Source organism: Nilaparvata lugens, chromosome 10, assembly GCF_014356525.2.
Source record: "Nilaparvata lugens isolate BPH chromosome 10, ASM1435652v1, whole genome shotgun sequence".
Taxonomy (NCBI): Eukaryota; Metazoa; Arthropoda; class Insecta; order Hemiptera; family Delphacidae; genus Nilaparvata; species Nilaparvata lugens.
In genome coordinates, this window is record NC_052513.1 from 36,372,004 (window position 1) to 36,399,544 (window position 27,541).

At 32.4% G+C, this 27,541-nt stretch overlaps 3 protein-coding genes across 7 annotated transcripts in view; all 3 read right to left on the reverse strand.

Moving 5' to 3' along the window:
• Positions 1-10,599, reverse strand: part of LOC111044469 (inositol polyphosphate 5-phosphatase K) — a 34,948-nt gene extending 24,349 nt beyond the window's left edge. For all 5 annotated transcript variants that reach the window (XR_002605641.2, XR_005572314.1, XM_022329629.2 and 2 more), the window contains exon 1: positions 10,301-10,599. Coding sequence is in view for 3 of the 5 variants with exons in the window: in XM_022329629.2 (XP_022185321.2) it covers positions 10,301-10,314 (14 nt within the window). In the remaining 2 variants the exon portion in view is untranslated. The remainder of the gene's footprint in view (positions 1-10,300) is intronic.
• Positions 10,600-14,561: 3,962 nt separating this feature from the next.
• LOC111044463 (serine/arginine repetitive matrix protein 2) overlaps positions 14,562-27,541 on the reverse strand; it is a 151,482-nt gene continuing 138,502 nt past the window's right edge. Inside the window, exons 15-20 of the mRNA XM_039436784.1 lie at positions 25,388-25,450; positions 24,814-24,855; positions 24,230-24,293; positions 20,668-20,791; positions 16,402-16,553; positions 14,562-14,766 (exon numbers count right to left, since the gene is read on the reverse strand). The gene's annotated coding sequence lies outside the window, so the exon portion shown is untranslated. The remainder of the gene's footprint in view (positions 14,767-16,401; positions 16,554-20,667; positions 20,792-24,229; positions 24,294-24,813; positions 24,856-25,387; positions 25,451-27,541) is intronic.
• Positions 14,631-21,927, reverse strand: LOC120353197 (smoothelin-like protein 1). The gene is made up of 4 exons (XM_039436008.1): positions 21,920-21,927; positions 20,668-20,791; positions 16,402-16,553; positions 14,631-14,766 (listed from the first exon to the last, which is right to left on the reverse strand). The coding sequence occupies exons 1-4, from the start codon at positions 21,925-21,927 to the stop codon at positions 14,631-14,633; spliced, it is 420 nt and encodes a 139-aa protein (XP_039291942.1).

The following is a 27,541-nucleotide window of genomic DNA, read 5'->3' on the forward strand; positions in this document are numbered from 1 at the left end:
ATATTTAGAAGATTTAGGCCACATAAAATTCCCAAAAATATATTAGGAGACTAATAAAACAATTGTAAGAGAGTGTGAAGGGAATAAATGTGTAGGCCCGGTTTCTAGGATGCTTATTAAATCTAATGGACCATTAAATCTATATTGAACTCATAGGTTTAATATGTGATATTCGATTTAATAAGTGTCTTATTAAATCAAATAAAATTGCCTACTTATTAAATCTAATAGACCATTAAATATACAGAGTGAATCATATGTATGGGAGCCCCTCAATGAGTTGAAGACTGTTGTAGATATAATACTGTAACTTTTAGGATAAGTTATTAGTCGAATTACCTTTTGACGTACAACTGAATTTCAACCCCTCATAAGGGGGTAACTTACGGGTTGTAACTCAAATATTTTAAATGTGAACACCCATTGCGTGATACATAATTTTAAAGGCCTTTTTGAAACAAGAAAGATGGAATCAATAAAAATGTTCTATGAAATCTGTATCCAAAATGGCGACTGATTGAAGTTTTAGTTTTTTAATAGATGAGGAGTTGTAACTCAAATATTCCAAATGTAAACACCCATTGTGTGGTACATCATTTTGAAGGCCTTTTAAAACAAGAAAGATGACATCAATAAAAATGTTTTATAATACATGTATCCAAAATGGCGGCTGATTGAAGTTTCAAGTAAAAACTAAAACTACAATCAGCCGCAATTTTGGATAAAGATTTCATAGAACATTTTTGTTGATGACATCAATAAAAATGTTTTATAATACATGTATCCAAAATGGCGGCTGATTGAAGTTTCAAGTAAAAACTAAAACTTCAATCAGCCGCAATTTTGGGATGAAGATTTCATAGAACATTTTTATTGATGCCATCTTTCTTGTTTTTTAAAGACCTTTAAAATTATATATCGCACAATGGGTGTTTACATTTAAAATATTCGAGTTACAACCCCCCTAAGTTACCCCCTTATGAGGGGTTGAAATTCAGTTGTACGTCAAAAGGTGGAGTATTCGACCAATAACTTATCCTGAAAGTTACAGTATTATATCTACAACAGTTTTCAACTTATTGAGGGATTCCCATACATATACTCACTCTGTATATTGAATCAAAAGGTTTAATATGGTACATTGGGTTTAATAAGTGTCTTAGTTGAAGCTGAATTGATAATGTGACTTTATTATATCTACAACAATCTTCAACTTATTGAGGGGTTCCCATACAATTGACTCACTCTGTATATTGAATCAAAAGGTTCAATATGGTACACTAAGTGTTCTAGTTGAAGCTGAATTGATAATGTGACTTTTCTCAAGAATCATATCAATTGAAGTAATTTAAAGTTATATTTTTTTACAAAGACGAGAATATCACAAAAAAGCTATAGCAAGAATCAAGAGTATTTATGCATATTAAGCATTGAGCTCTAAAAGTAGCCTCTACTATTTCAATAATTACATACTGGACTCTTTGTACTTGAAATTGGCCGCTGTAAATTGACATCATCTTTTCAAACTCGTTTATTCACTCCTTATTTAATTGAAATTTACTACTTTTCATAGTATGTTATTATTTCTGTATAAGATAATCCATGTGAAGAATTTTCAAATGCTTCAATAATTCAAAAGTTTTTACTGTTGTAAGCCAAGGCTTACAATTATTTATCAAATATTAATTAACGAGGAGAATTGATCATTTAAAACAGACCAAACCACTTCATTATAATTATGTCTGAAATTGAAGCAATTAAATGGAATTTCATTACTTTGGCTCTGGCAATACATACATAGAACTCCCACAAAGGAAATCAATTTGAGTGATTAAATTCAATATCAACTATACATTTACACACATAGAACTTGAACACAGAACATAGTACTTTTCCACAAGGAAATCAATTTGAGTGATTAAATTCAATATCAACCATACAGTTGCTGTGGGCATCTGGCATTCTCTTAATGGCAAATCTAGAGTAATCAGTCACGGCAATCTATCACGAATATTAGAAACGTCAAAGAGACTGTTTCGTGAGGAATAGTTGATCCTATATTGAAGCAAGGTCAGTCTGCATGCTTGGCCAATCAATACTACACGCAACTGTAATATAATATAAGAAGCAAATTAAAGCCCTCCAAGTTGACTTAGGGCTGGTTTTATGTCTGGCTTACATTAGGATTCACAGATTCTAACCAACTTTCATTAAATAAATGTAAAGTTTCTTACTCCTATCGTCTATTTCTATTCCTATACCGTCGTTCCTGATTTTCATTTATTCATTTACATAAATACAATTCAGGTAAAAACAAACAGGCATTTGCCCAAAACTGCTTCCAACCTTAATTTAGAATTTACAGTCTAGAAGTTATGTAGAGATGATAATAAATCACACTCACGAGTTTGAGTCCAAAAGAAGATGTACCTACTAAATTTAGTTGTGTATTGTATAATTTGATTCATCAATCTATAATATGGAATTGATTCATATATTAGTCATAGCCTACATTTAACATTGGTGAAAAATTAGTCATCTACACAAAATCCTATTATATTAAGCGAGCAATTTCTGTATTTATATGTCTGGTTATTTTTATATCTGGCTATTTTTATATCTGGTTATTTTTATATCTGGCTATTTTTATATCTGGTTATTTTTATATCTGGTTATTTAAGTTTAACGGATCTCGAAAACGGCTCTAACGATTTTCACGAAATTTGGAACATAGTAGGTTTATGATATAAAGATTCGATTGCACTAGGTCTCATCCTTGAGAAAACGATCATTTTAGAGAATTGTGTTCTATTTATCAATAAATAAAAATAACGAGCGAAGCTCGTTGATCTATTAAGGTAGGCGCACACAGATCGTCATCGGACGGACGGCACGCATCGGACGGATCGGACAATTAGATTTGATGCATTGTATTCAATTGGAGTACGCATACCTATCCGCATTGTATAGGCATGTGCACTCCAATTGAGAACAATGCATCAAATCTAATCGTCCGATGACGATCCGTGTGCGCCTAGCTTTAAAAACCATTGAATTTGTAAAAAAAAAACACTATAAACATTCTCACATCTATTTGAGGGTTGAGTCTTAGAAGCCTGTAGGTCCACCCTCATAGGTCAAAATCTAGTTCATCAATTTTGGATTCCATCATGAACTGTGATTATTAATTAACTTGTTTTATTTTTAATTAATAACTATCAGTCTATTTTTCAAAACTTTTAGATTTGAAAGTTACCGTACTCACTTTTGACGACAAGATCTTTCACCTCTGTAGCCATCCTCACAACCCAGTCGAAAGATCTCTTTGTCAAAAGTGAGTAACCTTTAAATTTGAAGGTCTAAAAAAATAGACTGCTATTCGTCAATTTATACAAATTTCAAGTGAATCAGAATATAGATAGCGATTCTATTCTATCTAAAAGATTGTTGAATTGTAAATTATTCAAAGTATTTATCAGGAGTAATAAAATATGGTGACAAATCTTATGAGATATTTTAGCATAAAAGCTACCTACTCTCATTCAGTTTTCCTGAATGAAATAATTCAACATTCCACTTTATGTTATCATCAGGAACAGATAGTTACAGAACATAGGCTACAAATACACATCAAAACTGCGCTTAAACTGGAATTGAGAAACTTCTTAATTAGTTATCACCTGCGACAGTACGCTGAGGAAAGTACAAATTAAAAAGAGAGAGTGAGAGAGAGAGCAATAGTGAAGGAGGTCAAGGTCGATAACGAGGTATCGAACATTGGAAATAAACAACACACGAGTAAATCTACCTGACTAAATCGCCTGAAGCTGGATAAGCGATCAGAAGATAACACCGCAAAAAAACCACAGTTCTGATCCAACAGAATTTATTTTTTATTAGCGATGGAATTGATAAATTCTTTTTGTAAGATTCAGGTTATGAAGTCAGCATCTGATTAGCATTGGTTTGCTAGCCTTGTCTGTCATTAGACAAATCAAATAGCTCGATCCTTTCCACTCCTCACCGTTGCCGAATTAATTATTTGTGTACTATCATAGACTAAGTAAACAAGGTTAGATTAGTGGTACTATGTAGAAATATGATCAACTATGAAAATATTTCATCTCAAGAGAAGTTATTATTAAATAAATAGAACATATATTTGTGATAGAGCTGATTATTACAATTGACTAATGACTAAATAAACATAGTAAAAAATCTGTGTTATGACTAACAAGAATCAACATTTAATATAAGATCAGATCTACCAGGATAACTTGAGCCACAAATATCTACTTTAGAAGTTATTTTTTCTACTACGAGGGTCATTCAATAAGTAACGAGACAAATTACTAATGTTCAAAAACGGCTAAATTGATCCATATGAAACTTTCAGGACATGAAGTTGGCAACCTTGTGATGACATCTGATCAGTTGTTCCACCGTATTTCGTGAACATAATTGCAAATTGGCTCACTTAACAATGGCGAGTCTGCTTTAGAATTGCACCTTGAAAGAGCAACGTGCTGTGATCAGATTTTACTGTCTGTTGTTTTGACTCTGATGGCTCATAACGGTGGATCCATGCTTCTTCACACGTTACAATTCTTTTGAAAAAACATTCTTTTTCAGTCGTATACCGATTTTTCAACTGTTGAGTGATTTGAAGCCGGGTTTCTTTGTGAGCGTCCGTGAGTTTTCTAGGCACACATCTCGCACAAGTTTTGTTGTACTGCAGCTTGTTGCGAATAATGTTATGGACAGTTCCAACACTCGTGTTTACTTTTTCACTTATAAATACAACAGTGATACGCCTATTGTCCCGAATTAACGAATAAATTCGAGAGAGGAAGTCCCAACTTTGACTGGTCGTCCACAGCGTTGATTTTCACAAACGTTTGTACGGCCACTTTAAAACTGTTCTATCTATTTGCCAATGTTTGAACGATTCAAACAATGGTATCCGTACACTTTTAACATTCTTTTGTGGATTTCACTAGCTTTCTCACCTTCTGCGACTAAAAAACTGATCACAGAACGTTGTTCGTCCAAGGTGCAATTCTCAAGTTGACTCACTATTGTTAACTGAGTCAATTTGCGATTATGTTTACGAAATACGGTGAAACAACTGATCAGATGTCATCACAAGGTTGCCAACTTCATGTCCTATGGATCAATTTAGCAGTTTTTGAAAATTGGTAGTTTGTCTCGTTACTTATTGAATGACCCTCGTAAGTTATAGAGGAAATTTGGCAACACCGCCTTCCTATCATTTCTACTGATTTCATAATGTGAATCCTCACTGTAGACACATTTTAATCTTTACTAAACAATGTTGATAGATTTATTTATTGACGATTCCTTACGATCCACCTCAAGTTTAAAACCTCCTTTAGGGACTAGATTCGCAAGTACAAGACTAGCTCTAAGGCTAGGCACACACCAATTAGTCAAGACAAGACAAGACACGTTTAGTCACAATACTTCACTTAGTTGCTTATGAAGACATGTCTAATTGCAATGACTAATCGGTGTGTGTTGCTTCAGAAGCAATTATGTGAAGTATTGTGACTAATCGTGACTAGTCTTGCCTTGACTAACTGGTGTGTGCCTACCCTAAAAGGAGAGACCCTGAACACTATTCTTCTACCTTTCAGGGTTTAGGCATCTCTGCCTGATCGGAACCTCATACCTCTTATGAGAATTATTTTTGAGAGTTTCAATTTTGTGGAAGTGGAGCCGCAGTGTGCCGTCCAATCTCTCAGATTAGATTAGCGGTTGTCCCGGTGGTTGGGCGGTAGTTTGGTCTCCACTAATATTATTCAATATTCATCAGATATCAACAACTATAACAGCTCCAGTAAAAAAGAAAAATATTCTAAATCCTTTACATAAAGTTATAAATACTGGAAACAATTTTCACATTTGCACTGTTAGAATTTGAATTGGGACCGTTCTGGGCTTTAGACTGTGGTACTTTTCTAGTTGGTTATTATTCAATTATTAAATTAATTATTATTCTTCTTTGTACCAAAAATATTCTTAGACGAATTACAACCAAATACTATATACTCATGTATTCCACTTTCCTTGACAAGCTGCTAGTTAATAATTCTTTTTAAACTATTTTGACGATACTTCAGTCTATTTTTTCATTTTTTTTTAATATTATAAATAATGGAGAGTACTTCTACAAAAATTGTTAAACTTCTCCTTTTCAAAAGTATTCTCTAAACTATTTTCAACCTAATGTTTTGAATACTGGAAAATACTTCTACAGAAGTTGTAAACCTGCTTCTTTTCAAAAATATTCTACAGGGACCGGCATATTAATCTGTCGATTTTGTAGTAATTGTTATGTTTGAACCACTGTCATTGAAAAGGCGGGATTGTTATACATCGACAGGTCTATTCTTGCCATTTCAGTAGCCAGTATGTCGTGGTCAAGTGACCATCAAGCGATCGTGATTGAAGCTTATTTAAAAAATAATGACTCAGTTATTTTAACACAGCGTTTATGTCGCAGACATTTCAATAATTTAAATCGACACGCGCCTGTACCCAGTAGGAATACGATTTTGTTGTGGGTAAAAAATTTCAAGAACACGTTGTCCGCTTTGAAGACTAAACCAACAGGACGAAAACGAACCGTGAGAACGCCTGAAAAACGCCTGAGTAGCTGCTACACGGTCTCCACGACGTTCAGCAGCGAAACATGTCGTTGCGCTAGCCATTTCTGATCGAAGTGTACGACGAATTCTTCATTCCGACCTAAAATTCCATCCGTATAAGATAATGTTAGTGCAAAAACTTAATGCCTAATTATTGGGGCACATTGCAAGCCGCTTGCGAGATTATTCTCGAAAATGTCCACCAGGATGCCGCTATTCTTTCAAGTGACGAGGAACATTTTCATTTTGCGGGATTTGTGAATAAACAAAATTACCGTTATTGATCCACAGTAACTAAACAATAATCCACAGAACTAAAGGAAGTAACATTAACTAAACAATAATCCACAGAACTAAAGGAAGTCATTCAACGAGAAATTGAAGCAATTCCACAAGTTATGACAATGACAAATTTTAGAATTAGGATGAATGAGTATGTGAAAAGTAACGGAAATCATTTGGATGACATAATGTACAAATGAAAAACTTTGTGAGTAATCTATGTAATTCACTATAAATTGCATAATTTGATGTATTATTTATGATTTTATTGTACGAAGTACACTTTGATTATGATCCCTCAAAAATCGTCAGGTTTTTTGCTGGACCCTGTATAATCAATTTTCAATCTCATGTTATGAATACTGGAGAATACTTCTATAGAAGTTGTTACTGCTCCTTTTCATGAATATTATCTGATCAATATTTTTAGTCATGTTATGATTACTGGAAATACTTCAATAAAGTAGTTACCCTGCTCATTTTCAAAAATATTTTGTAACCAATTAGCAACCTACTAAATTCTGGAAAATACTCCTATATTATATTCGGCTCCTTATAGAAATATCTCTAGTCAATTTCCAACCTATTTTTGTTCTATTGAAAATGTTCGACACACAAAGAGCGTAAATGATTGGTAAATTGTGGGGAAAGTAAACCTATTATGTCGAACTAGTTAGCTCCGTATTCTTATTCAAGGTTGAACGTTCCATATAATAGCGCTTCTTGTAGTTCCTTCCTCGTATTCGGCTGTAAAATATCGTTGAGCTACTTCCCGCTAAGTACAGGATACAGTACCTCTTTCCGTTGTCTTACAACTATTTTAACGGAATTTGAAAATCTTTCCAACAATTTTGTGATGGAATTTCAGAAGTATATACCGTATTTATTATCATTAGAAGATAATATTCTCTACATAGAACCAATCGTTTCAAAGAAGGAATAAAACTAATAGAGTAAGTCCTTAGCGACGAATCGCGATGCTGGAGCCGCGTAATTAGAGCCGCAGCGGCTTGAGCACATAACCTATAAATTAATCAGGTTCAATGATTCATTGGATTTTTATGTTGTATGGACGTTATGCCGGTAGATAAACTGGAAATGTTGGCTACTATTATACTCTGTACAAAATAACTTTTGACTTGGAGAAATGGTGGGGGATCAGCCAATTACTGTGATACATAGTCATAGGTAGAAGCGCAGTTGCCAATTTGTCGATTAGAGTCAGTCGACTGAAGGCTTTCAGAGACGAAGCTCCGTGAGTTTAACATGAGAGCTTGAATACTCACTAGAAATAAGAGAATACTGGCCGGTTCTGAACGGCAACATCACCGCCGTTGTATCCCTACCTCTGTATGCCTTCTCTGCTGCGCATGTCCCTCCCAAGTCAGAAGTTATTTTGTACAGAGTATAATATTGTTTTTACAATTCATATCTAATGAATCATCAAATCTAATGAATTTATAAGTTATGAGCTTTATAACTTGAGCCGAGGCGGCTCTAACCAAGCGGCGAGGCTCGAGTCGTCGCTAAGGAATTGAACCTTAAAGAGGGCCATTTACTATCCGATATGTTGTCCAATTTAAGGTCCATCAATTCAATGTCGGAACGTGAATGGGGTTGTTGTGGGCGGGTATAGTGCTGTCGGAAGATTGATGAACAGCCCAACTGACTTGTTCGGCCTCAAGGTCAGTTGCCTATGGTCAGGTTTGATTTGGAAGGTGAGTGGGGATATTTGAATAACCAGCCGGAACGTGAGTGGTGAAAGATCTAACGTGGTGGCCCAATGTGGTTGAACCAAATTGTCGAATACTGAATGGCCCAATCAAGAACCAAGCAACATGAGGCTATTTTCAGACGAGTCGGCAGGGCAGGAAGCTCTCCGATTGGCTGATTCCTGAACACCAACCCAATCAGCCAATCGGAGAGCTTACTACCCTGCCGACTCGGCTGAAAAACGTCTCATGTGGCTTGGCCCTTATATTATGTGATGTTCACTTTCTTGATTAGGGCTAGGTACTTATAATTTACATGAAAATTTAAAATCAAAGTAGGCCTATCCCGTAACATTGATTGTAATTTTTCACATGTTTCAACATTAAAGACATTTTTTTCAAGTATTTATGTAAATTTTTTCAACTTTCATTGTTTGATTTTCAATTTTTATGCACATTTATGATTAACAATTGATTATCAAGATGAATTGAATACCATCCAATTATGTACGCTTGTCACTTTAATTTCAATTAAATGACAGAAGTAAAAAGACTCAATAGAGTGGGGGCAAAGGCTCCTTGGTTAAAAGACTGTTTTACAAAATGCCAAAAACAGAATTTTCAATTACAGTACTCAACCAAACCGTACTGTTCGACTGGATAATCCTCTATAATGTAGTTTAATTATAATTATTGCATTACAAGAACTACATTATTTAATAATTGTAGATCATTATTGAATTGGATTGTAGATCAATTTATTATAGCCTAGATCATGAAATTGTACATCATTAATAGATAGACATGATAGACAGAATTATTGAGAGCAAATAAGATTGGATGTAATTCCAGATCAACTGAGTAATCCTTAAGACACTCTACTGTAGAAAAGGGAACATCACCATTATTTAGAACGAAGAAAGTTGATAATGCTTTCTAGAGGAAGATTGAAGTTCAAGGATAATTATATTACGAAGAGAATGATGATGGAATAGGATGGGGAGAGCAATTTGTACAGAATGAAGATGTTCTTTTACTAGTGACCAGCCAAGCGGTAAAACACCAATGATGATGATTATTATTCTAGTAGAAAATAGATGATCATAATGATGATTATTTACCACATTATAGTGACCGTAGGCGTAGTCTATACAGTAATATTCCAGTTAACAGACCCTACATTTACTTGTACTCTTCACAGAAGTTTAATCCACCAATAAAATGGTGAAAATATAAAAACAAAATGATTGAGCTTACTTGAAAAATGCATAAAACTACAGTGTGTAGATACGGAAGTAACAATAAGATTAGGTTTCAATAGAATAATCTTGATGGTAAATTTAATTGACGATACTTCCTCATGCAGTAGAGAGGTCAAACATTCAGGTTGTAGGAATAGAATTCTATGCAAATTTACATTCAACTTGAATTAATTGACTGTTATCATTCTTATCATTGGATGTTTCAGTTAAATCCAATGATACTATCTACATTGAACAATTTCAGATATTATTTAAATTATAAGGCTACTCTTTGACCAATATGATGGGTAGACATATCTGTAGGTTAGAAAAACAATCAACAGTTAATATACTGGAATTTAAATGTCATATTGACCTAGAACTAAAAACTTACCTAATCTCTTCCATCCTAGAAGTGGTTGTCCTTAGACTACAAGAAAAACAATTCCAAAATTGAGCTGACAAGACCAGTGAATGCTATTTAGTGTAAGCTCATAAAAATGCCTTTTTTAAAACCATCAAACCTACAACTACAACTATCATCAAAAATCTTTCAACGATATTTTTTGGTTTGAATGCATTTGTGAAAAACAAATCAGCGCGTTAGCTAGATAATCACTATCAAATACAATCAAGTTGTACTTCTAACCGCGAAATTCTGTTACCTTCATCGGAAACGTCAATTTTGTGACTGGCGAAATCATATGGCTTGTTTACTTTTACAAGTTAGCCTTCAAGAGTACCAACCTACGAGAAATTACAAATCTTATTGAAATGAGATAAATTGTTGTTAATAATATCAGTTTTCTTCTTGGAAAATTCTTCAAAAGATGAATCACATATTAAGTAATTTATAAAAATGATAGTAGGCTATTGTGATTTTTTTTATCATGAAGTGGTAAACAACATGCAGATATGGCGGGAAAACACCAGTTTTCAAACTGTTTGCATCATCTCATCTTTCATTAGCCTTGAAAAAGTTGAAATAGAGCCTACTCTGGCATCAAATTTTTATATTTTCTATATTATTAAGATAATTAGCCTAATATTCTGATAAAAAATAGGCCTATATCAACATAATCTGTTCAATACCTATTTGCTGACTGATATTTTTACCACATAATAAACTGTACCCTACCTACTTTTGAAGTGTGCGCACTTCACTGCTAAAATTACTTTCTACTTTAAAAGTGTTTTTGATTCAAAGTTTAAATATCAATAGCGGGCAAGAATGGATTCATATTTACATATTTATCACATTGTGTACAAACACTTATATCACAACATGATAATAAACACATCCATACTCCATCTAGGTACGTTTTTTTCATTTCCTTGTTCATTAAAATTGCAGTCTCAACTGAGTCAAGTAAATAATTTCCTAGAACTTATCTAGAATAATTATTGTGCTTGAGTTTCACTATAAGTTTATATGAGTGATTATAATATAAAAAGGTAGACCTACCTGATATTATTTATTTCATCCAGACGGGAAAACACCAGCCGATTTCAAACGATTCGAATATAGCGATAAATGTAATTTTATTTTATTATTTTTGTATTCTTAAGTTACTATGTATAATGAGCTATTATAATTGTGTTGTTATGGAAGCAATCCTGTATGCTTCCATGTTTTTCATAAATAAATATTATTACACTATACGGTATCGATTAAAGAAGCCTTTCGGAGCCCACTTTTCATAGTTTTTTTTAGATTATTTTAAATATTACCATATATTACAAAGAAACACCTGCAAACCGCAAAAATCAAAAAGTTTATAATTGACCGAGCGAAGTGAGATCTAAGATTCAAGTCGACGGTTTGGCATTTCTCTTAATGTTTAAATGTTTATATGTTGCGCATTTACGGCGAAACGCGGTAATAGATTTTCATGAAATTTGACAGGTATGTTCCTTTTCTAATTGCACGTCGACGCATATACAAGGTTTTTGGAAATGTTGCATTTCAAGGATAATATAAAAGGAAAAAGGAGCCTCCTTCATACGCCAATATTAGAGTAAAAATAATACTATAGAATTATTCATCATAAATCAGCTGACAAGTGATTACACAGATGTGTGAAGCCAGTCTATTCTGTATTTCCATAAAGTCTATAGTTTCAATCAGGTACTTGTGGATGAGAATACAGCGTGAGGTCTACTGTTCACAGAACTACTAGTAGACTTAACGCCAAAGTTAAAATCAATTCTCTCACAATCTATAAAAAGAAATGCACGTTGTCCTCCCCAACACCCCTTATTTATTTACAATACACAATTGACTGAGTTACTATGACATCGAAACAACCAAAAAACAGATTTCAAGTATTTTTATGATCTTATATTATTAAGTAGACTTGTAATTTATAAACCACTGCCTTCTCTTCACGCCACCGCCACCACCTGTAGGCCGATCCTACATTAGAAGCGGAGAAAATGTGGCCAGTCGTCCCGACCCAACTAGTCCAGTCCAGACTCTGTCCTCCTTCATTGCTGCTTGTTTTCAGGCAAGCCACATGAGACTCAACTGTGATTTGGGTAAGAGTTTGGTCACAATGGTTAGTTTGTTCTCTGCAGCCGGTACCCTCACTTCGAACATTCCCTACACTGGCCTTATGAATGCAGAGTGAGAGGGGATGATGTGTAAGAGAGATATTCTAACCCCTACATCGCTACCACGCCAGCCACTCTTTCACCGTTCTAGAGTCTGATGCTCATGATATCTAGTAGCCTCTACAAAAAATTATATAGGAGAAATCGACATCACTTTATTGCACTCGATATGATGGAATGCGAATTTTCTCTTATTCTAAAATCAATACTACTAGTAGTTCTGTGAGCAGTAGACCTCGCGCTCAGTAAGTTACATTGATCTGTTGTTGTTTTCTCAAAAAATAAGTAATAATCCATCAATTTAAAATGTCTAAAAAAAATCCTAAATAAACATAGAGCTTTCTGTCCTATCGTACCGTGACGTGTCGTCCAGGAATGTGAGTGTGAGCGCTGTTATCAGGTCTGGCTGCAACTGTCTACAATGTTGATGGAAAGATACATTTTCAAGATGTTCGATGTTTTTAAACGGGTAGTATAATAGTCAACTGTCTACTAACGTTGATGGAAAGATACATTTTCAAGATGGATGTTTTTGAACGGGTAGTATTATAGTCCACTAAACGGCTGATTTATGATGAATAATTCTATAGTCTGATTTTTACTCTAATATTGGCGTATGAAGGAGGCTCCTTTTTCCTTTTATATTATCCTTGAAATGCAAAATTTCCAAAAACCTTGTATATACGTCGACGCGCAATTTAAAAAGGAACATACCTGTTAAAATTCATGGAAATCTAGTACCGCGTTTCGCCGTAAATGCGCAACATATAAACATTAAGAGAAATGTCAAACCGTCGACTTGAGTCTTAGACCTCATTTCGCTCGGTCAATCAATACGTGACAGGGTTTTCAGAATACATCCAACAGTATATAGCCGTTTTAAAAATAGTCCAATATATTTTTAACAAAAAGATACAAATAGGCTGATATATGCACAACCCACAACTAAAGATTGACAGTGCTCAAGTATAAAAAGTGTGAAGGAATAATTAAATTATGAAAATTAACAAGTAATATGATATATAAGTTCAAGCGGAGTAATTAACAGATGTATATAGATAACTCTAACTGTGTAACTAATATATAGATAACAAAAATGGTAATGAAATATGAAAGCCAGAGTATCAAGTAGCAATAATATATGATCCGTTATTCCATCGAGTTCTTCTATGTTATCATACACATGGAAAGTTAAATAAATCTTTACAATATTAAAAATCTTATTAAACAGTTTTAAATAATCAACAATAATGAAGAATATAACCATAAATAATAATAGCGAAGACAAGCATATATGCAAGATATAAAAATGTTAAAACAAGTCATAATAATAAAACTTATTTAAGCGTATCATACAAAACTATGTTAGTGATCGGGATACATTCTTATCAATTTTTTATTCAATTCTTCAACGACTGGTCTGCATTCTGGCTCTTCATACAATAAATAAATCACAATTATTACATAAGTAGGTAATTTCTTATCAACAACATTGTAAAGTATACAATGGAGATACAGAATACATTAAGTTACACTCAGGTGAGTGATATTTACACGGATACAGTGTATCTTACTGTAATATAGTCAAAACACTTTCCGACTAGATGCTCTCACATTTGTGAATATTTTGAAAGCCCAATCAGATTTAAAGCTCTCAATAATACTAACAGATAGTACTGCCAACTTGAGATCTTTAGAAAGATATTCGTGCGAATAACGTGGTAAAATATATTTGTGAGAATAACTTTGTGACAGATATTCGTGAGAATAACTTATTGGTACTTAAAGAATTTACAATAACGTATTCAAGACTGTAACGATGATGCACAGTCTGCGACAATATTATAACAGTAACAATAATATTTTGATTCAACGACACAACATGGTAACATTGATACCTAAAGGTGAATTATTGATGAAAATAGTTGGCTCTGTAAACACCAAGGAAAGAACAGGTTATAGGCTATATATGAATACTTTCATGACATAGAAAGCTGCTTCGTACAAACATTGCAGGTAGGTACTATAGAATAATAATTTAGTTTTTTTTCTAATGACGAGTTAGTAATTAGCCTAGCTGTGATGGGGGAGTGAGTTAGTAGATGTTAGGGTTAGCGAGCTGCATCCTGAGAGGCATGAAACCGACGGTAGACCGATTGGACGTAGGTGAAGACGCATTTCCAGTCGGGGCGACGCATTACCACCATGTCTTCCACGTCTAGCAGAGGTGCAATGTCGGCTTTTTCTCTGCAAAATCGGAAAATAAATTTAGAAAAATGGATTGAAGAATAATTATCATCAAACGAAATTCCAATTAAATGCTGCAAATCACCCTGAAGACTTCTGCTACTGCAAATATTGACAACAGGGTGAACAGCTAGGTGAAATTCGATGAGCGCTACTATACAAAAATTATTTGTCAGCCCGGGCATCGAACCCAGTACCTCCTAACTGCCGGCCAGGAATGCTTACCCTTACACCAAACTGACAAATAGTTTTTGTATAGTAGCGCTCATCGAATTTCCACCTAGCTGTTTACCCTGTTGTCAATATTTGCAGTAGCAGAAGTTTTCAGGGTGATTTGCAGCATTTAATTGGAATTTCGTTTAATAATAGTTATTTATTAGTTAGCATTTGAACAAATGCAACTTTCAATTTATTTCCATCTGTGGATTGAAGAATCAGGGTGTGTACACACAGTTTCTCCAATTCCACACAGTTGCTAAGTCGTTTTGAGGATATGAAGAAATATAATGAACTGCCAGAATATGTTATCTCAATTATGAGAATTTATTATCAAACCATGGGTGAATATTTTTTCAACGAATAAAAATAATACTGATCGAAGAAGAAGAGTTGGTTCAAGATCCAAGGGCCCGGCTTATAGATAGTTATCTAAGATACAGATATAAACACCTATAGGACCGCAGATCGTTCTCTGTGTGACCGGGCCCTTAGGAATGAGATAACTTGAATATAGCTTTCAAGTGTTTTTCGGCTTTCTAACAAAATTACTGAATTCAAAATTGTTATCACTTGTCAAATATTCTCAACGAGTATTCTCGGACAAGAAATGTGAATAGCGCGGCATACACATGAACTTTTGAATTTCATTACCATTAAAATTTGAGGAATAGTACAAGCTTTGTGTCTTCAGTTTCACGGCGTTCCGGCTTCAGATTTCTTCCTCCCCAATGCAACTCCAATAGTCACTTCAATTCTCCAATCAACCGCATGATGAATCTTTATAATTACCATAGTTTTCACCTTTCTCATATGAATCCCAGTCAGTTCAAGAAGGCATGTAAGCAGATTCACCCAATGTAGACACCTATTTTTCCACGCTAGATCTCATCAACTTACATAGAGTAGAATATTAAGTGTTTGACTTCTTTTTATTCTTAGCTCTGTTATCATTCACCGCATTCTTATTCATAATTCACATCATTCTTGGAATCTGGAATGTTATTTGTAATTTCATGATTCCTCTCTTATTATTTACTCATATTGTATATGGTTTCTAGTATATAGTATAGTCTCTACTATTCAGTATATTTAGTTTTTCATAGCATTTTTTTTCTTCACTAATAAAAATTGTTTTTCCTTGTTTCTTTCACTCAATTTTCAATTTCTTTGTAAAGTGATTATTCTAATTTTATTTGATTGGTGAGCAATTTTTGGGATTTTCCCTTATGCTCCCATATTGTTATAAATAAATGAATAAGCTGAGCTTAGTTTTCCTCTTTCAGATAATGATATCTATTATTTATAGATCATCGTAATGATTGTATTGATAAATAAATGATTGCTTGATTGAATAGAATATACTAATATTATTCAAATAGTAGTTCATGAAATGAAGAAATGCGAAAAGGAACTTACTCAGCCACTCTGAAAGCTAGCTCGAAATTATGTCTGCGTTTTTCTGGAGTTAGTTGATCGTAGTCAAAGGCTTCAGGACAAAAGTGATGTATGAGAGCACAGAATGCCAGACCGTCGTTCCAGCTTGTTGAGAAATTATCTATTTGGATGTTCTGCAAATGGAATAAAAATTAACGCAATTAGAAACCATGTGCCAAGGCAGTAAAAAGACTTAGATTAGAAACCGTTCAAGAAATTCATGATCAAGTACATAATTGAATAAAAAGACTAGATGTTGTCCAACTACAGAATCATTAGAAAATGAGATACTGGTTTCGGTCGTTACATCATTAAAAATATGTGGTAAACAAAATAACAGAGATTGTTAATAATGACCTAATAACTGATCCCGTTATATCGATTTTTAATAAATCTGTGGTTGGACAACATGAGATACTGGTTTCGGTCGTTACACCATCAACAATATGAGGTAAACAAATTAACAGAGATTGTTAATAATGACCTAACAACTGATCCCGTTATATCGATTTTTAATAAATCTGTGGTTGGACAATATGAGAAACTGGTTTCGGTCGTTACACCATTAACAATATGAGGTAAACAAATTAACAGAGATTGTTAATAATGACCTAACAACTGATCCCGTTATATCGATTTTTAATAAATCTGTGGTTGGACAACATGAGATACTGGTTTCGGTCGTTACACCATCAACAATATGAGGTAAACAAATTAACAGAGATTGTTAATAATGACCTAACAACTGATCCCGTTATATCGATTTTTAATAAATCTGTGGTTGGACAATATGAGAAACTGGTTTCGGTCGTTACACCATTAACAATATGAGGTAAACAAATTAACAGAGATTGTTAATAATGACCTAACAACTGATCCCGTTATATCGATTTTTAATAAATCTGTAGTTGGAAAACATGTAGACCCGGTTGCACAAAAGCCGGTTGAATTTTAACCGTGATTAATTCCACGAGAACAAATCAGAGAAGCCGTCTTTTCAAAAAAAAACCTCTGATAGGTTATCGTGAAATTAATCACGGTTAAAGTTTAAGCAGTTTTTGTGCAACCAGGCCGTAGTCTTTTTATTCAGTATGGATAACTACCACAATCACCTTCACAACTATACTCTGTACAAATTAACTTCTGACTTGGGATGGGCATGCGCAGCAGAGAAGGCTTACAGAGGTAAGGGATACAACGGCTGCGTTGTTGTTCTAACCGGCCAGCATTCCTCTAATTTCTAGTGAGTATTCAAGCTCTCATGCGCTTACGGAGTTTCCTGTCTGGAATCCTTCAGTCAACAGACTCTAATCGACAAATTGGCAACTGCGCTTCTACCTATCACTCTATTCATCACTGTAATTGGCTGATCTCCCTCCATTTCTCTGCGCTGCAGATTCCTCCAAGTCTGAAGTTAATTTGTACAGAGTATAGATTATCAGAAAGTACTGTACATAATTAATACTATCCTAACATGTCACAATCTCTCTCATATTATGGTCTTCTTTCAAAAGTTAATTTCGGATAAGCATCTTAAACAATCCAACGTAAATTTGGAAAACTCTCATTTAAATGCTATAAGATCACTTGAAATATTTAAAATAGGTGTGACTGTGCCATAGTGTGCTTCTGTGTGTTGGTGTGTAAGATTCAACTTACAATTGATTCAAAAATAGTTCAACAATAACTAAGATACATAATATTTGATATTATGTATTTAATAGCATATTCTTTAATATGTGAATCTTCTCTATTTAAGTGATAATAATGTGAAATATTTGTTCTATTTTTGGGTTTGAAGCATCTAAATTTAAAAATCTACTTTGTGAACATATTTAAGGATTGAAAATTCTGTGAAGTGAAGAACTACCTACAAGACTTAACCTATTTCGGACTATGTATAACCCTATATAAATTTGGAAGAGAAATAGCACAACGTTATATTATGTTTTCTCTCCCTATCACTTTTGATGATGCACTTATTGTATGAATGAATAAAGAACAACAAGTATTTTTAAAGTTGATGAACATTCTTGTAAGATACAAAGTATGAGTGATAATATTGTTTTGATTTGTTTTTACGAATTAGAAACTATAATTTGCAAATAATTATATAATATAATTTTACAAAATTTAGTATTTTTTTACAAATTTACTATAATTTTACAAATTAGAAACTATAATTTGCTCTTTTATTATTCAGAATTCAAATGTCCATGTAAATTCCTCCTGGTATAATAACATGGATTTCACTGCGATGAATACCTGTTACCAGTACTGTTATTACCAGTAGGTACTTGTAAAAATTATAATTATTCATTAGTTTTTTAAATTCGATTTCAAATGAACATATTACAGCAAATCGTACGGTATTGGTACTTTATTTTGACATGAAACACGCACAATCCAACACAAATATGCAAATGAAAATTTTGTGAACTCAAAAAAGCATAATAAATTAAACTAAAAAGCGAAAATAAAATTGAAATCTCAACCGACTTATATAGTAACTGTGGTTGATGGTTATCAGGTCGGTTGTGAATAAGACGAGCAAAATACACAAGTAATGTATGCCTCACATTAGTTTATACAAAAACTATTCAAACAACAAACATTTTCCTGATAGGACAGGGGAGTAGCTCATTCTATAATAGCGTGTCACTTTTATTCTCCTTGATAGAATACCCTCTTCGATTCATTTTTAATAAGGTGATTTTCAATTCATAGCAGTGGTGAATTTTAAAAAATATATATTCTTCAAAATTGAGCAATATTTCACAATTTATTCTAGGAAGTTTTTATAAGACTTTTCATAAAATAATGAAATAATTGATTACTACATCTATTATGTTTTTCCTGGTAGGTAATAAGAATTTAACTGAGTCAATAGTCTGATATACCTTTCACTTATACAGTTTTCAATAAATTTATTTATGAAACCAATATCAGTATCATACTGGCTCAGCCTGATATCAAAGTTTTCTAAGTCACACCAGAATGATAATATATTCCTAAAATAGCTATAGATAGCTATACTGTAGGGAATCCAAAAAATGTCATGTACCCTACATTGTTTTTATTGAAACTCCATTTTGAAATAAATCAATAGGCCTATTGAAGTTAAAAAAATATTCGAATTGAAAGAAAACCGAATTAAAAAATCTTTAACTTGTTCCAAAATAAATTTCTGTGAAGTTCCTACATAAATCATGATTCATGGATGATTAAATATTCCTGAACATTCTTCCTTTAGCTAGAGATTATGATTACGGGTACAGTACCACCATTCTATATTATAGAATAAGAATAAATAAATATGCTACCTCTATGGTAGCACTCACTAAAAGCAAGAACGATTACAAACATGATTAAAACAAAAACAAATTAAACTTCATAAACAGTATAAGGGCCTGGATACACATATAGCGATCAGCGGGCAGTCATCAGAGCGGTCTAAGTAGGTGTCTACATCTATATCCTCCTGAGAGCGGTCTAATATATATCCATATATCTTCTTCACTCACTGTCACTCTTCCTCTCTCCAATGGCGAGCTCTGACCTCAACCAAACATCGCCTCCATCATCTCTAACCATCGCCGCTCTCCATATCCATATCTTAGATATCTATATCCTCCTCAGAGCGGTCTTAGGTATCTATTTCTATATCCTCCTAACAGTGGTCTCAGGTATATTTATTGAAGTTTTCAGTTATCGTATATGATAGTTTGACAACTTGTAAGACCAGACTCCAGTGATTCAATACCTATATCTATATCAATATCTTGGAACTTAGATATCTACATCTATTTCCTCCCAAGACAACTCTAATCACCGCCGACAAATCGCTCTCTGTGTGTCCAGGTCCTAAACTAGAGCACAATGTGCAGAAATACACACTAGATTCAAAGCTCACAATACATTTCCAAAACACACAATTTGATAATAATCAAAAACAATAACATATTAGAAAACTAGAGAAACATAACTAAAACATAAAAAACAACAATTGAACAAGAATTCACAAAGCAACTGAAGCTGAAACGAAAAATAAACGAATGAAACGTAGAAACAATTTGCGGGAAAATCCATGCAGAACTTCACAACGAAACTGAGCTTGGCATGCGGTAAAATATGCAATTTGTTATGTGAGGTTAGTGGTTTAGTAGTGTTATGAATTGTGATGAGGGAAAGGCGAAAGATGTTGAAAAAAGCCAAAGTAGGCGAAAGATAGAAGGTAAGTGAAGGTACCTTGTACTCCTTCGTCTGAGCCTGCACCCAGTAGAGCAGCCTATCTTTGATGGTCGAAGCACTTCTGGCCAACTTTGGATCGGTGAATTTAAATATAGGAGTTGTGTTGTTTTCTGACGGGCGGCTACAAAGTAATAACAAAGCCCCACTGGTTATATGCTGACCGCTAGACCCTCTCAGTTCAACTTACCAACACTTTCAGTTCGATTTTCAATTTTTGCAAATATAAAACTACTCTTTCTTCTCTCCCAATCTGTAGAGTTTGGTAGAGAGTTAGTGGGACGGATATTTCGAATATTATTTCCGAAGAATGGACATTGATATGTCCAAAGCTCCGCCAATTTATGTGGCTGCATAAAAATATTATCTATAGTTATTCCAAATTGCTTTTTTCATATCATATACAGTTCAATAATTATTTTCTTAGTCTATAGTGTGTAAATTCATATAAAATGTTGCTGTATTGTAAGCTATTGTATATAAGTGTATAAGCCAGTATATATTGTAATGTATATAAATAAAGTCAAATCAATCAATCAATCTGTGCTTTTACTGCTTTAAAGTGAAAATAAAATAAACTATTATTTCTTCTTTAGGTTTATTCTATTTATCGTATTTGTAATATGATTAGCTAGATTTGAGACTTTCAAATTTGTAAAATCTATTGCCTTGAGGAAGCAAAATTGAAACATATTTGTTGTTCTCCATTATAGTTATAATAAATCAATGTGGAATTAATGATTAATCATGAAATTGTAGACGAATAGATATTGTAGAAAGAAATATAAAGTTCAAAGGTACCATTAGGGATCATTAGGTACCTAAATCCAATACATTATAATTCGTGAATGAAGACATAAGACAATAACAAAATCTATAGACTTCTACTATTATTATTATTATTATTTATCTACCAATGTTATAACATTAGTGTCATTTGCATTGTAAATAAATAAAAAATAAATGTTAACATTTATTGGATCATGTACTTACCAAATCGAAGGAGTAAGTGAACTGTCGCAGATAAGTTTTATTCAATCATTTTTCATATTGTAATATTGTAGATACCGTTAGAAGTTGCATAAATAAATCGTAATATAATCATTCTTTCCTCTGTACTGTATAATAAAGAGTACCTGATTATGGTATCCGGTATACAGGGTAATTATAAGTTTGGAAGAAATGATCTTATTGAAAAAGAAAAACATAGTATCAATAAATATAGCGGTAATCGAACTGAACGTATTGGTACCTTGACATTACAGAGAAGTAAATCTATGTTACTAACGTATTAAACAGGTTTATATCTACATATACCTGCACATTACATGCAAATTGAAAGTTGTAGTTAAATGAAGAAAAGGAGCAGTTAAATAGAGGAGAGTTCAAAAATAAACTGGAAGGCCTAGTTGCTCAAATATCTTGTATCTCATATTATATTTTCAGAGGCAATCCCAAGTTTACAATTTTGTAAGGAGTTAACCAAAGGATGATCATTGGCATCATTGTCGTTGTGTGTGAGTTATTTTTATATTGTCATCACGTATACAAGAATCGAAGCTTCAGAACAAGTAATTTTCAAGGTTCAGCAGTCTTGGAAGCTTGAAACTGGATTCCAGTTACAACCATAAATGGAAGTTCTCAAGGAATTTTGGTTTGATTAGTCTAAAGAACATTGGTTCCATTATTTTATCTACTGTATTCAAGAGGCTGAACATCTAAAATCTCAAATGCATCAAACTGCTTTGAAAATACAGCAATTTACATAGTAGAGATTTGATCGTTAGACCACAGACTAGACATAGTATTACCAAAAATAACTATTTTACCTGCATATAAAATTATTTTTATATATTTTGTTCACATTAATAAGATCTAGAGAATCATCCTGCATGATTTATCATGTATTGAGTGTCATGGAACACACTTGAAATCCGGCCCTACAAAAACTCAAGTCCTTTTTCCCTGAATACTTTACTCCCATCAAGGATTTGTTGAAACAATTATTGTACATATTTAATTCCTTGATTGCTTAAAGCTTTCCTTTCTTGTTTTAGCCATTTTGACTGCGCCTTGTTTAGTACTGTGTTTGTATAGTGATGAATATTTGAATTCTTCTGGGTTTACTTTATATTTAGTTATGTTTGTGTTTATATATGTATACCGTATATACTTTCAATGACATTAACTTATAACCTTCTGAATTGTATAATGTCTAGTATTAGTTTTGACTTTGTCTATTGCCAATGTTGCTTGATGACAATTAAAATTTATTTATTTATTGTGATTATTGTTTAGTATCCAAATGAGCTGATAGTGTTTTTGAATATAGAATAACAAATTTGCTGTAAACACACTAGAAACCAAATATCAGTTATTCATTCTTAAATTCAGTGTAAAGATTGGCTACCGTAAAGTTTTGAGAATTTTCACGTTGCTCTTACAAGTTACAACACTCCAACTTGCGTTTGATTGCTTTAAAATTATTGAAAAATGATATTTTCACCCCTATAAAGAGTACTCAACCCTAAAACCATTATTTATAAATTAGTTCCAAATACTACAACAGGAATTGTTAGAATGATTATTTACAATGAAATACATAGTTATATTATTACTGGTCTTGTTCTTTGCTGTACGTTTTTTTTCTTGGTCTACGCTAATAACATTTAACACCAATTTATATTATAGGGGAGAATCAGATTAAAATTAAAAAATAAATGAATAAAATAAAATTGTAAATAAATGAATAAGTGTGAATTGAGGCTAGCAAAGATGGAAAAACACATAATGAAATGTACAGTTTTCACCAGTCGATTAAGAGAAACCATGAATCTAGAGTTTGAAGAAGATAAAAAAAATAATGAGGGTTTGATAGAACACAATTATTGAGATGATTTAAACGAGTTACAGCCAACCAATCTATATAAGTGAATTAACTGAATAAGTATGAATTGCTGAAATTACTAAATAAGTGAATTTCAAACAGATCTGAAATGGTCATTGAAGAAGGAACAATCATTCCAGAAATATAGAAAGGTGGTAGTCTTCTGGGTCTCTATATGAATATTCTATAAATTTTACTATTTTTGGTAGAAAAAATCATTAGAATAGCTTCTTAACATACAATATTATCAAGCAGCACAAATCAGTGTGAATTCTACAATTTTCTGATTTGCTATGTTGAATTCTATTTATACTAATTCAATTAAAATTATAATAAAATGATGAAGATTCTAGATAGAATATGATGATTTACTCTATCCACTCTTGGATTGATAACACCCGGCTTCACAGAAGAACCTTCTCTGGTTCTCTAGGAATTTAATCATGATTAGAATTTAACAGGCTTTTGTGCAACCGGGTCTCAGGAATATTAAGCTTAAATTCAATAAGCACAGATTCAATAAGAGTAATAATTCAAGTCTTTTGCCTAATATTGGAATCTTTGTAGGCTATCTAACTGGAATATCATAGCTACAAACATGCTGTTTCAGGGGTTGTTTATATTTTATTAGATACATGCCCCTGTTTGAGACTGGGATTTAATTATGATATTTACCTAGGTGCAGAGTTTTGACGTTCGAGCTGCTTAAACTTAGCGAAAGGTGATGTTACACTGTTAGCTGTGGAAATAGAAAATAAACAATGGAATTTATTAAACATGGATTAATTTTATAGTGCAATTTATAAAGTTATAATAAAGTTCAAATTATAATATACAATATGAATGATAAAATTACATTCATGAATTAATAAAGAGAGTTTAGAATATACAGAGTTTAGAAGTAGTAGAGAAAGCTGATAATGCAGTAACAAAATGCTGATGTAACACGATTATTTTGCAAAAAATATATCACCTAAAAATATACAAAACCATTTTCTACTATTAAAATGATCACGAGTAGAACTGTATATACGATAACTAGATGTATGAAATAATTATTAAAATGAATAAAAAAACAGTTTCTATACAGATCTGATGTGTGATATTAATGATTTGCAACTTTAGAAATGCTATGTATTGTGGCATAAGTTAGAATTTTTTTTTCACTGACTTCAAATGCTTTCCATTCATTCATTCAAGTATGCTACATAATAATTAGTTTGCATGATATTCGTGTGCAGAATATTTGTTATAAATACCTTTAGTCATACGGTGACTTGAGAATGAAGATGTGGTTCGAACTGGAAGAAAATAGAAAATAAAAAATATGAGAAGAAAGTCATACAGTAGCGAGTAGCCTATTTCATAAGTAAAATTATTGTGGTTTATATTACCTATGTTTGAAGGATGAAGCTTCCAAGCTAACGATTAAGCATTACATACGTTAGTTGGAAAATAACAAAGTATTTGAAAATAACTACAGGACATTGACTCTACAATAGGCCTAATAACAATGGAAAAAACATGCAGTAGGTATCTCGATTTGACATTTTAGTCAATAACTAAGCTTATTAATAGTGGCAGAAAGATCAAACCAGCGGATGTCAAGCAAATAGTAGTTAATAATATTCATTGGAAAAAAATTTTACAAACGGTACACTCTTAATATCAACTTCTTATTAATTTAGTTCTGTTTGTCTAACCAATGAAGATTGTTTTGGCATGAAGCCTCTTTATATGTTGTGATTTTCTATTGTTAAAAATAATAAATAATCTTAGAAGATTGAAATTATTCAAATCAAATCGAGAAATGAAACTATTAAAGCACTGTACCTTCTGAATGAGTGACAGTTGATCCTTCGGTTTTGGTAGACACATGCTTTGATTCCGTACATTCTGGAAAAGGGAAACAGAAATTGAAAAAGCTGTCAACTATCTATTATACATAAACAACTATAATTCAGCTAATAACTTGCAATAATTCCTCAATCGAGATCCCTATTCAATACTAAGCATACTATATTCTTAGATTTAAAATCAAATGACTTGATTCAGCCTACAAAGGGATTGTTGTAAAAGGGAATATATATACCTATCTACAGAAATAATCTAAATTATATTCAATGTTTATTTATCAAGAACAATAGATTATAAATAGACCTATATTGTGAAAATTCAAGGCTTAATGTCGATCACTATAACTAGCGTACCGGGCTTCAATTGATTGTGAAGAATAGAATGGAATAATATTAACTGAAAAAGTAAAAAGAATATCGTTGCTAGTTCTTTGAATACAACGTTTAGTTCTTGTTGGCCAATTTTAATTTCTCAATTTTATAAGAATATTAATTACTCTGTACCTATAATGTGAACTTATATAAGAAAAAATAATCAAAGCAAGCAATAGTGAGTTCTCTAACTTGTTTTGTACAAGTTTTCAAATTCAATTGAATAAGACAGCAGATTGGTAGCAATTTGTGACATGATAAAACTCATGGAGAAACTAATAGAATTTTGAAAAAAGGGTATCATCCAATTAAAACCAAATGAGCAGTATAATTTCATTTATACTTTTCTCATAATTCATAGAATGGGTAGCAAACAATCAGGGAGAGAACTAATTTAACAGCACTTGTGTAAAGGAATATAGAGAGAATAAACTAAAAACAATTCAAAACTTGAGAAAAATTGTTGAATGAACAGTAAGAAAGGGATAATTTGACGGAAACAATAAAAATATAAAAATAATAGAGTGTTAATACAGTAACATAAATCATTAATATTAATGGAGGAGCACACTCAAAATTAGACGATTATGTGATAATAATCGGAAAATGACAAGTACTATTTATTATTGACAAACAAAAAATATTATGACTACAATAATTAAAACATGAAAGGTAGCTTCGATCTACTGCAGGTAGTTTTTTGTTAGTTGAATGTTTTACGAACATCGAACGTAGACTGATATGTTTTACTAGAATTATAAGCGAAATATTAGGAAGTTTCTCAGCCTCTAAGCTATATAATACTGTACTCTACAAAAGCGAAGAAAGTTTTGAGATCTGCTACCTCAAATAAAAAGGGAAAATTATGTTAGATACCAACAACATGTAGGAAAAGTGCTGTTTAAAATCAAAGATGCTTGAATTTTGAATTGTTTGCAAAAGTTGTTTCAATATTATAATTAATGTTTTTTTATAATTTTCAAACTGATAAAAAAATCAGTTCACAATATTCATGGCTATATACTGTAGGTATTCAACATTCAAAGATTAATTTGATGGACAGAAATGAGATATATATTGCAATTATTCAAATGCTTATTTTTAATCTTGTTTTAACATTATTTTACATTCATTTTAGAAGCATTTCTCATCTAAAAATTCTGGCCAGTATGTGGAGAAAGGTTCTATAAAATGTTGGGTTTAAATTTCAAATATATTTTTTCACATACTAAAGAATGAATAACTTTTCCTCATTCTATACTGAAGAATGAGTAACCGTTTTCTCATTTTTGAAATATCACAATACTTGATTATAAAATGTTATTAACATTACATAAGTGATTCTCCCAAGCATGAGTTTTCAACAACGAAATATGCTACCAAGCTACTATCGAAATCCTGAATAAAAATTATTTTCAAGGGGGTTGAAAGTACAAGACTCATTGCAAAATTGTTTTCAAGTTTCATAACATATACAAATGTATGTTTTTTTCTGAAAGAGGTAGCAGTTTGATTGAAAAGATAATACACCAGTTCGAAGGTTTACGTTTCTGATTGAGAATATTATAAGATGACTGGATCTGTAAATCATACTGTACATGTTATTGAGTGTTTAAAATACTCACATTATTCATCATTGGCAGATGCATATTAATGTTGTTGTATTTTTATAAAAATTATTTCAACTAATCACTATAAAGTAACACATCATTATTTAAAAAGTTCACTATTTATGACTATCAATTACGTGAAGTCCTGG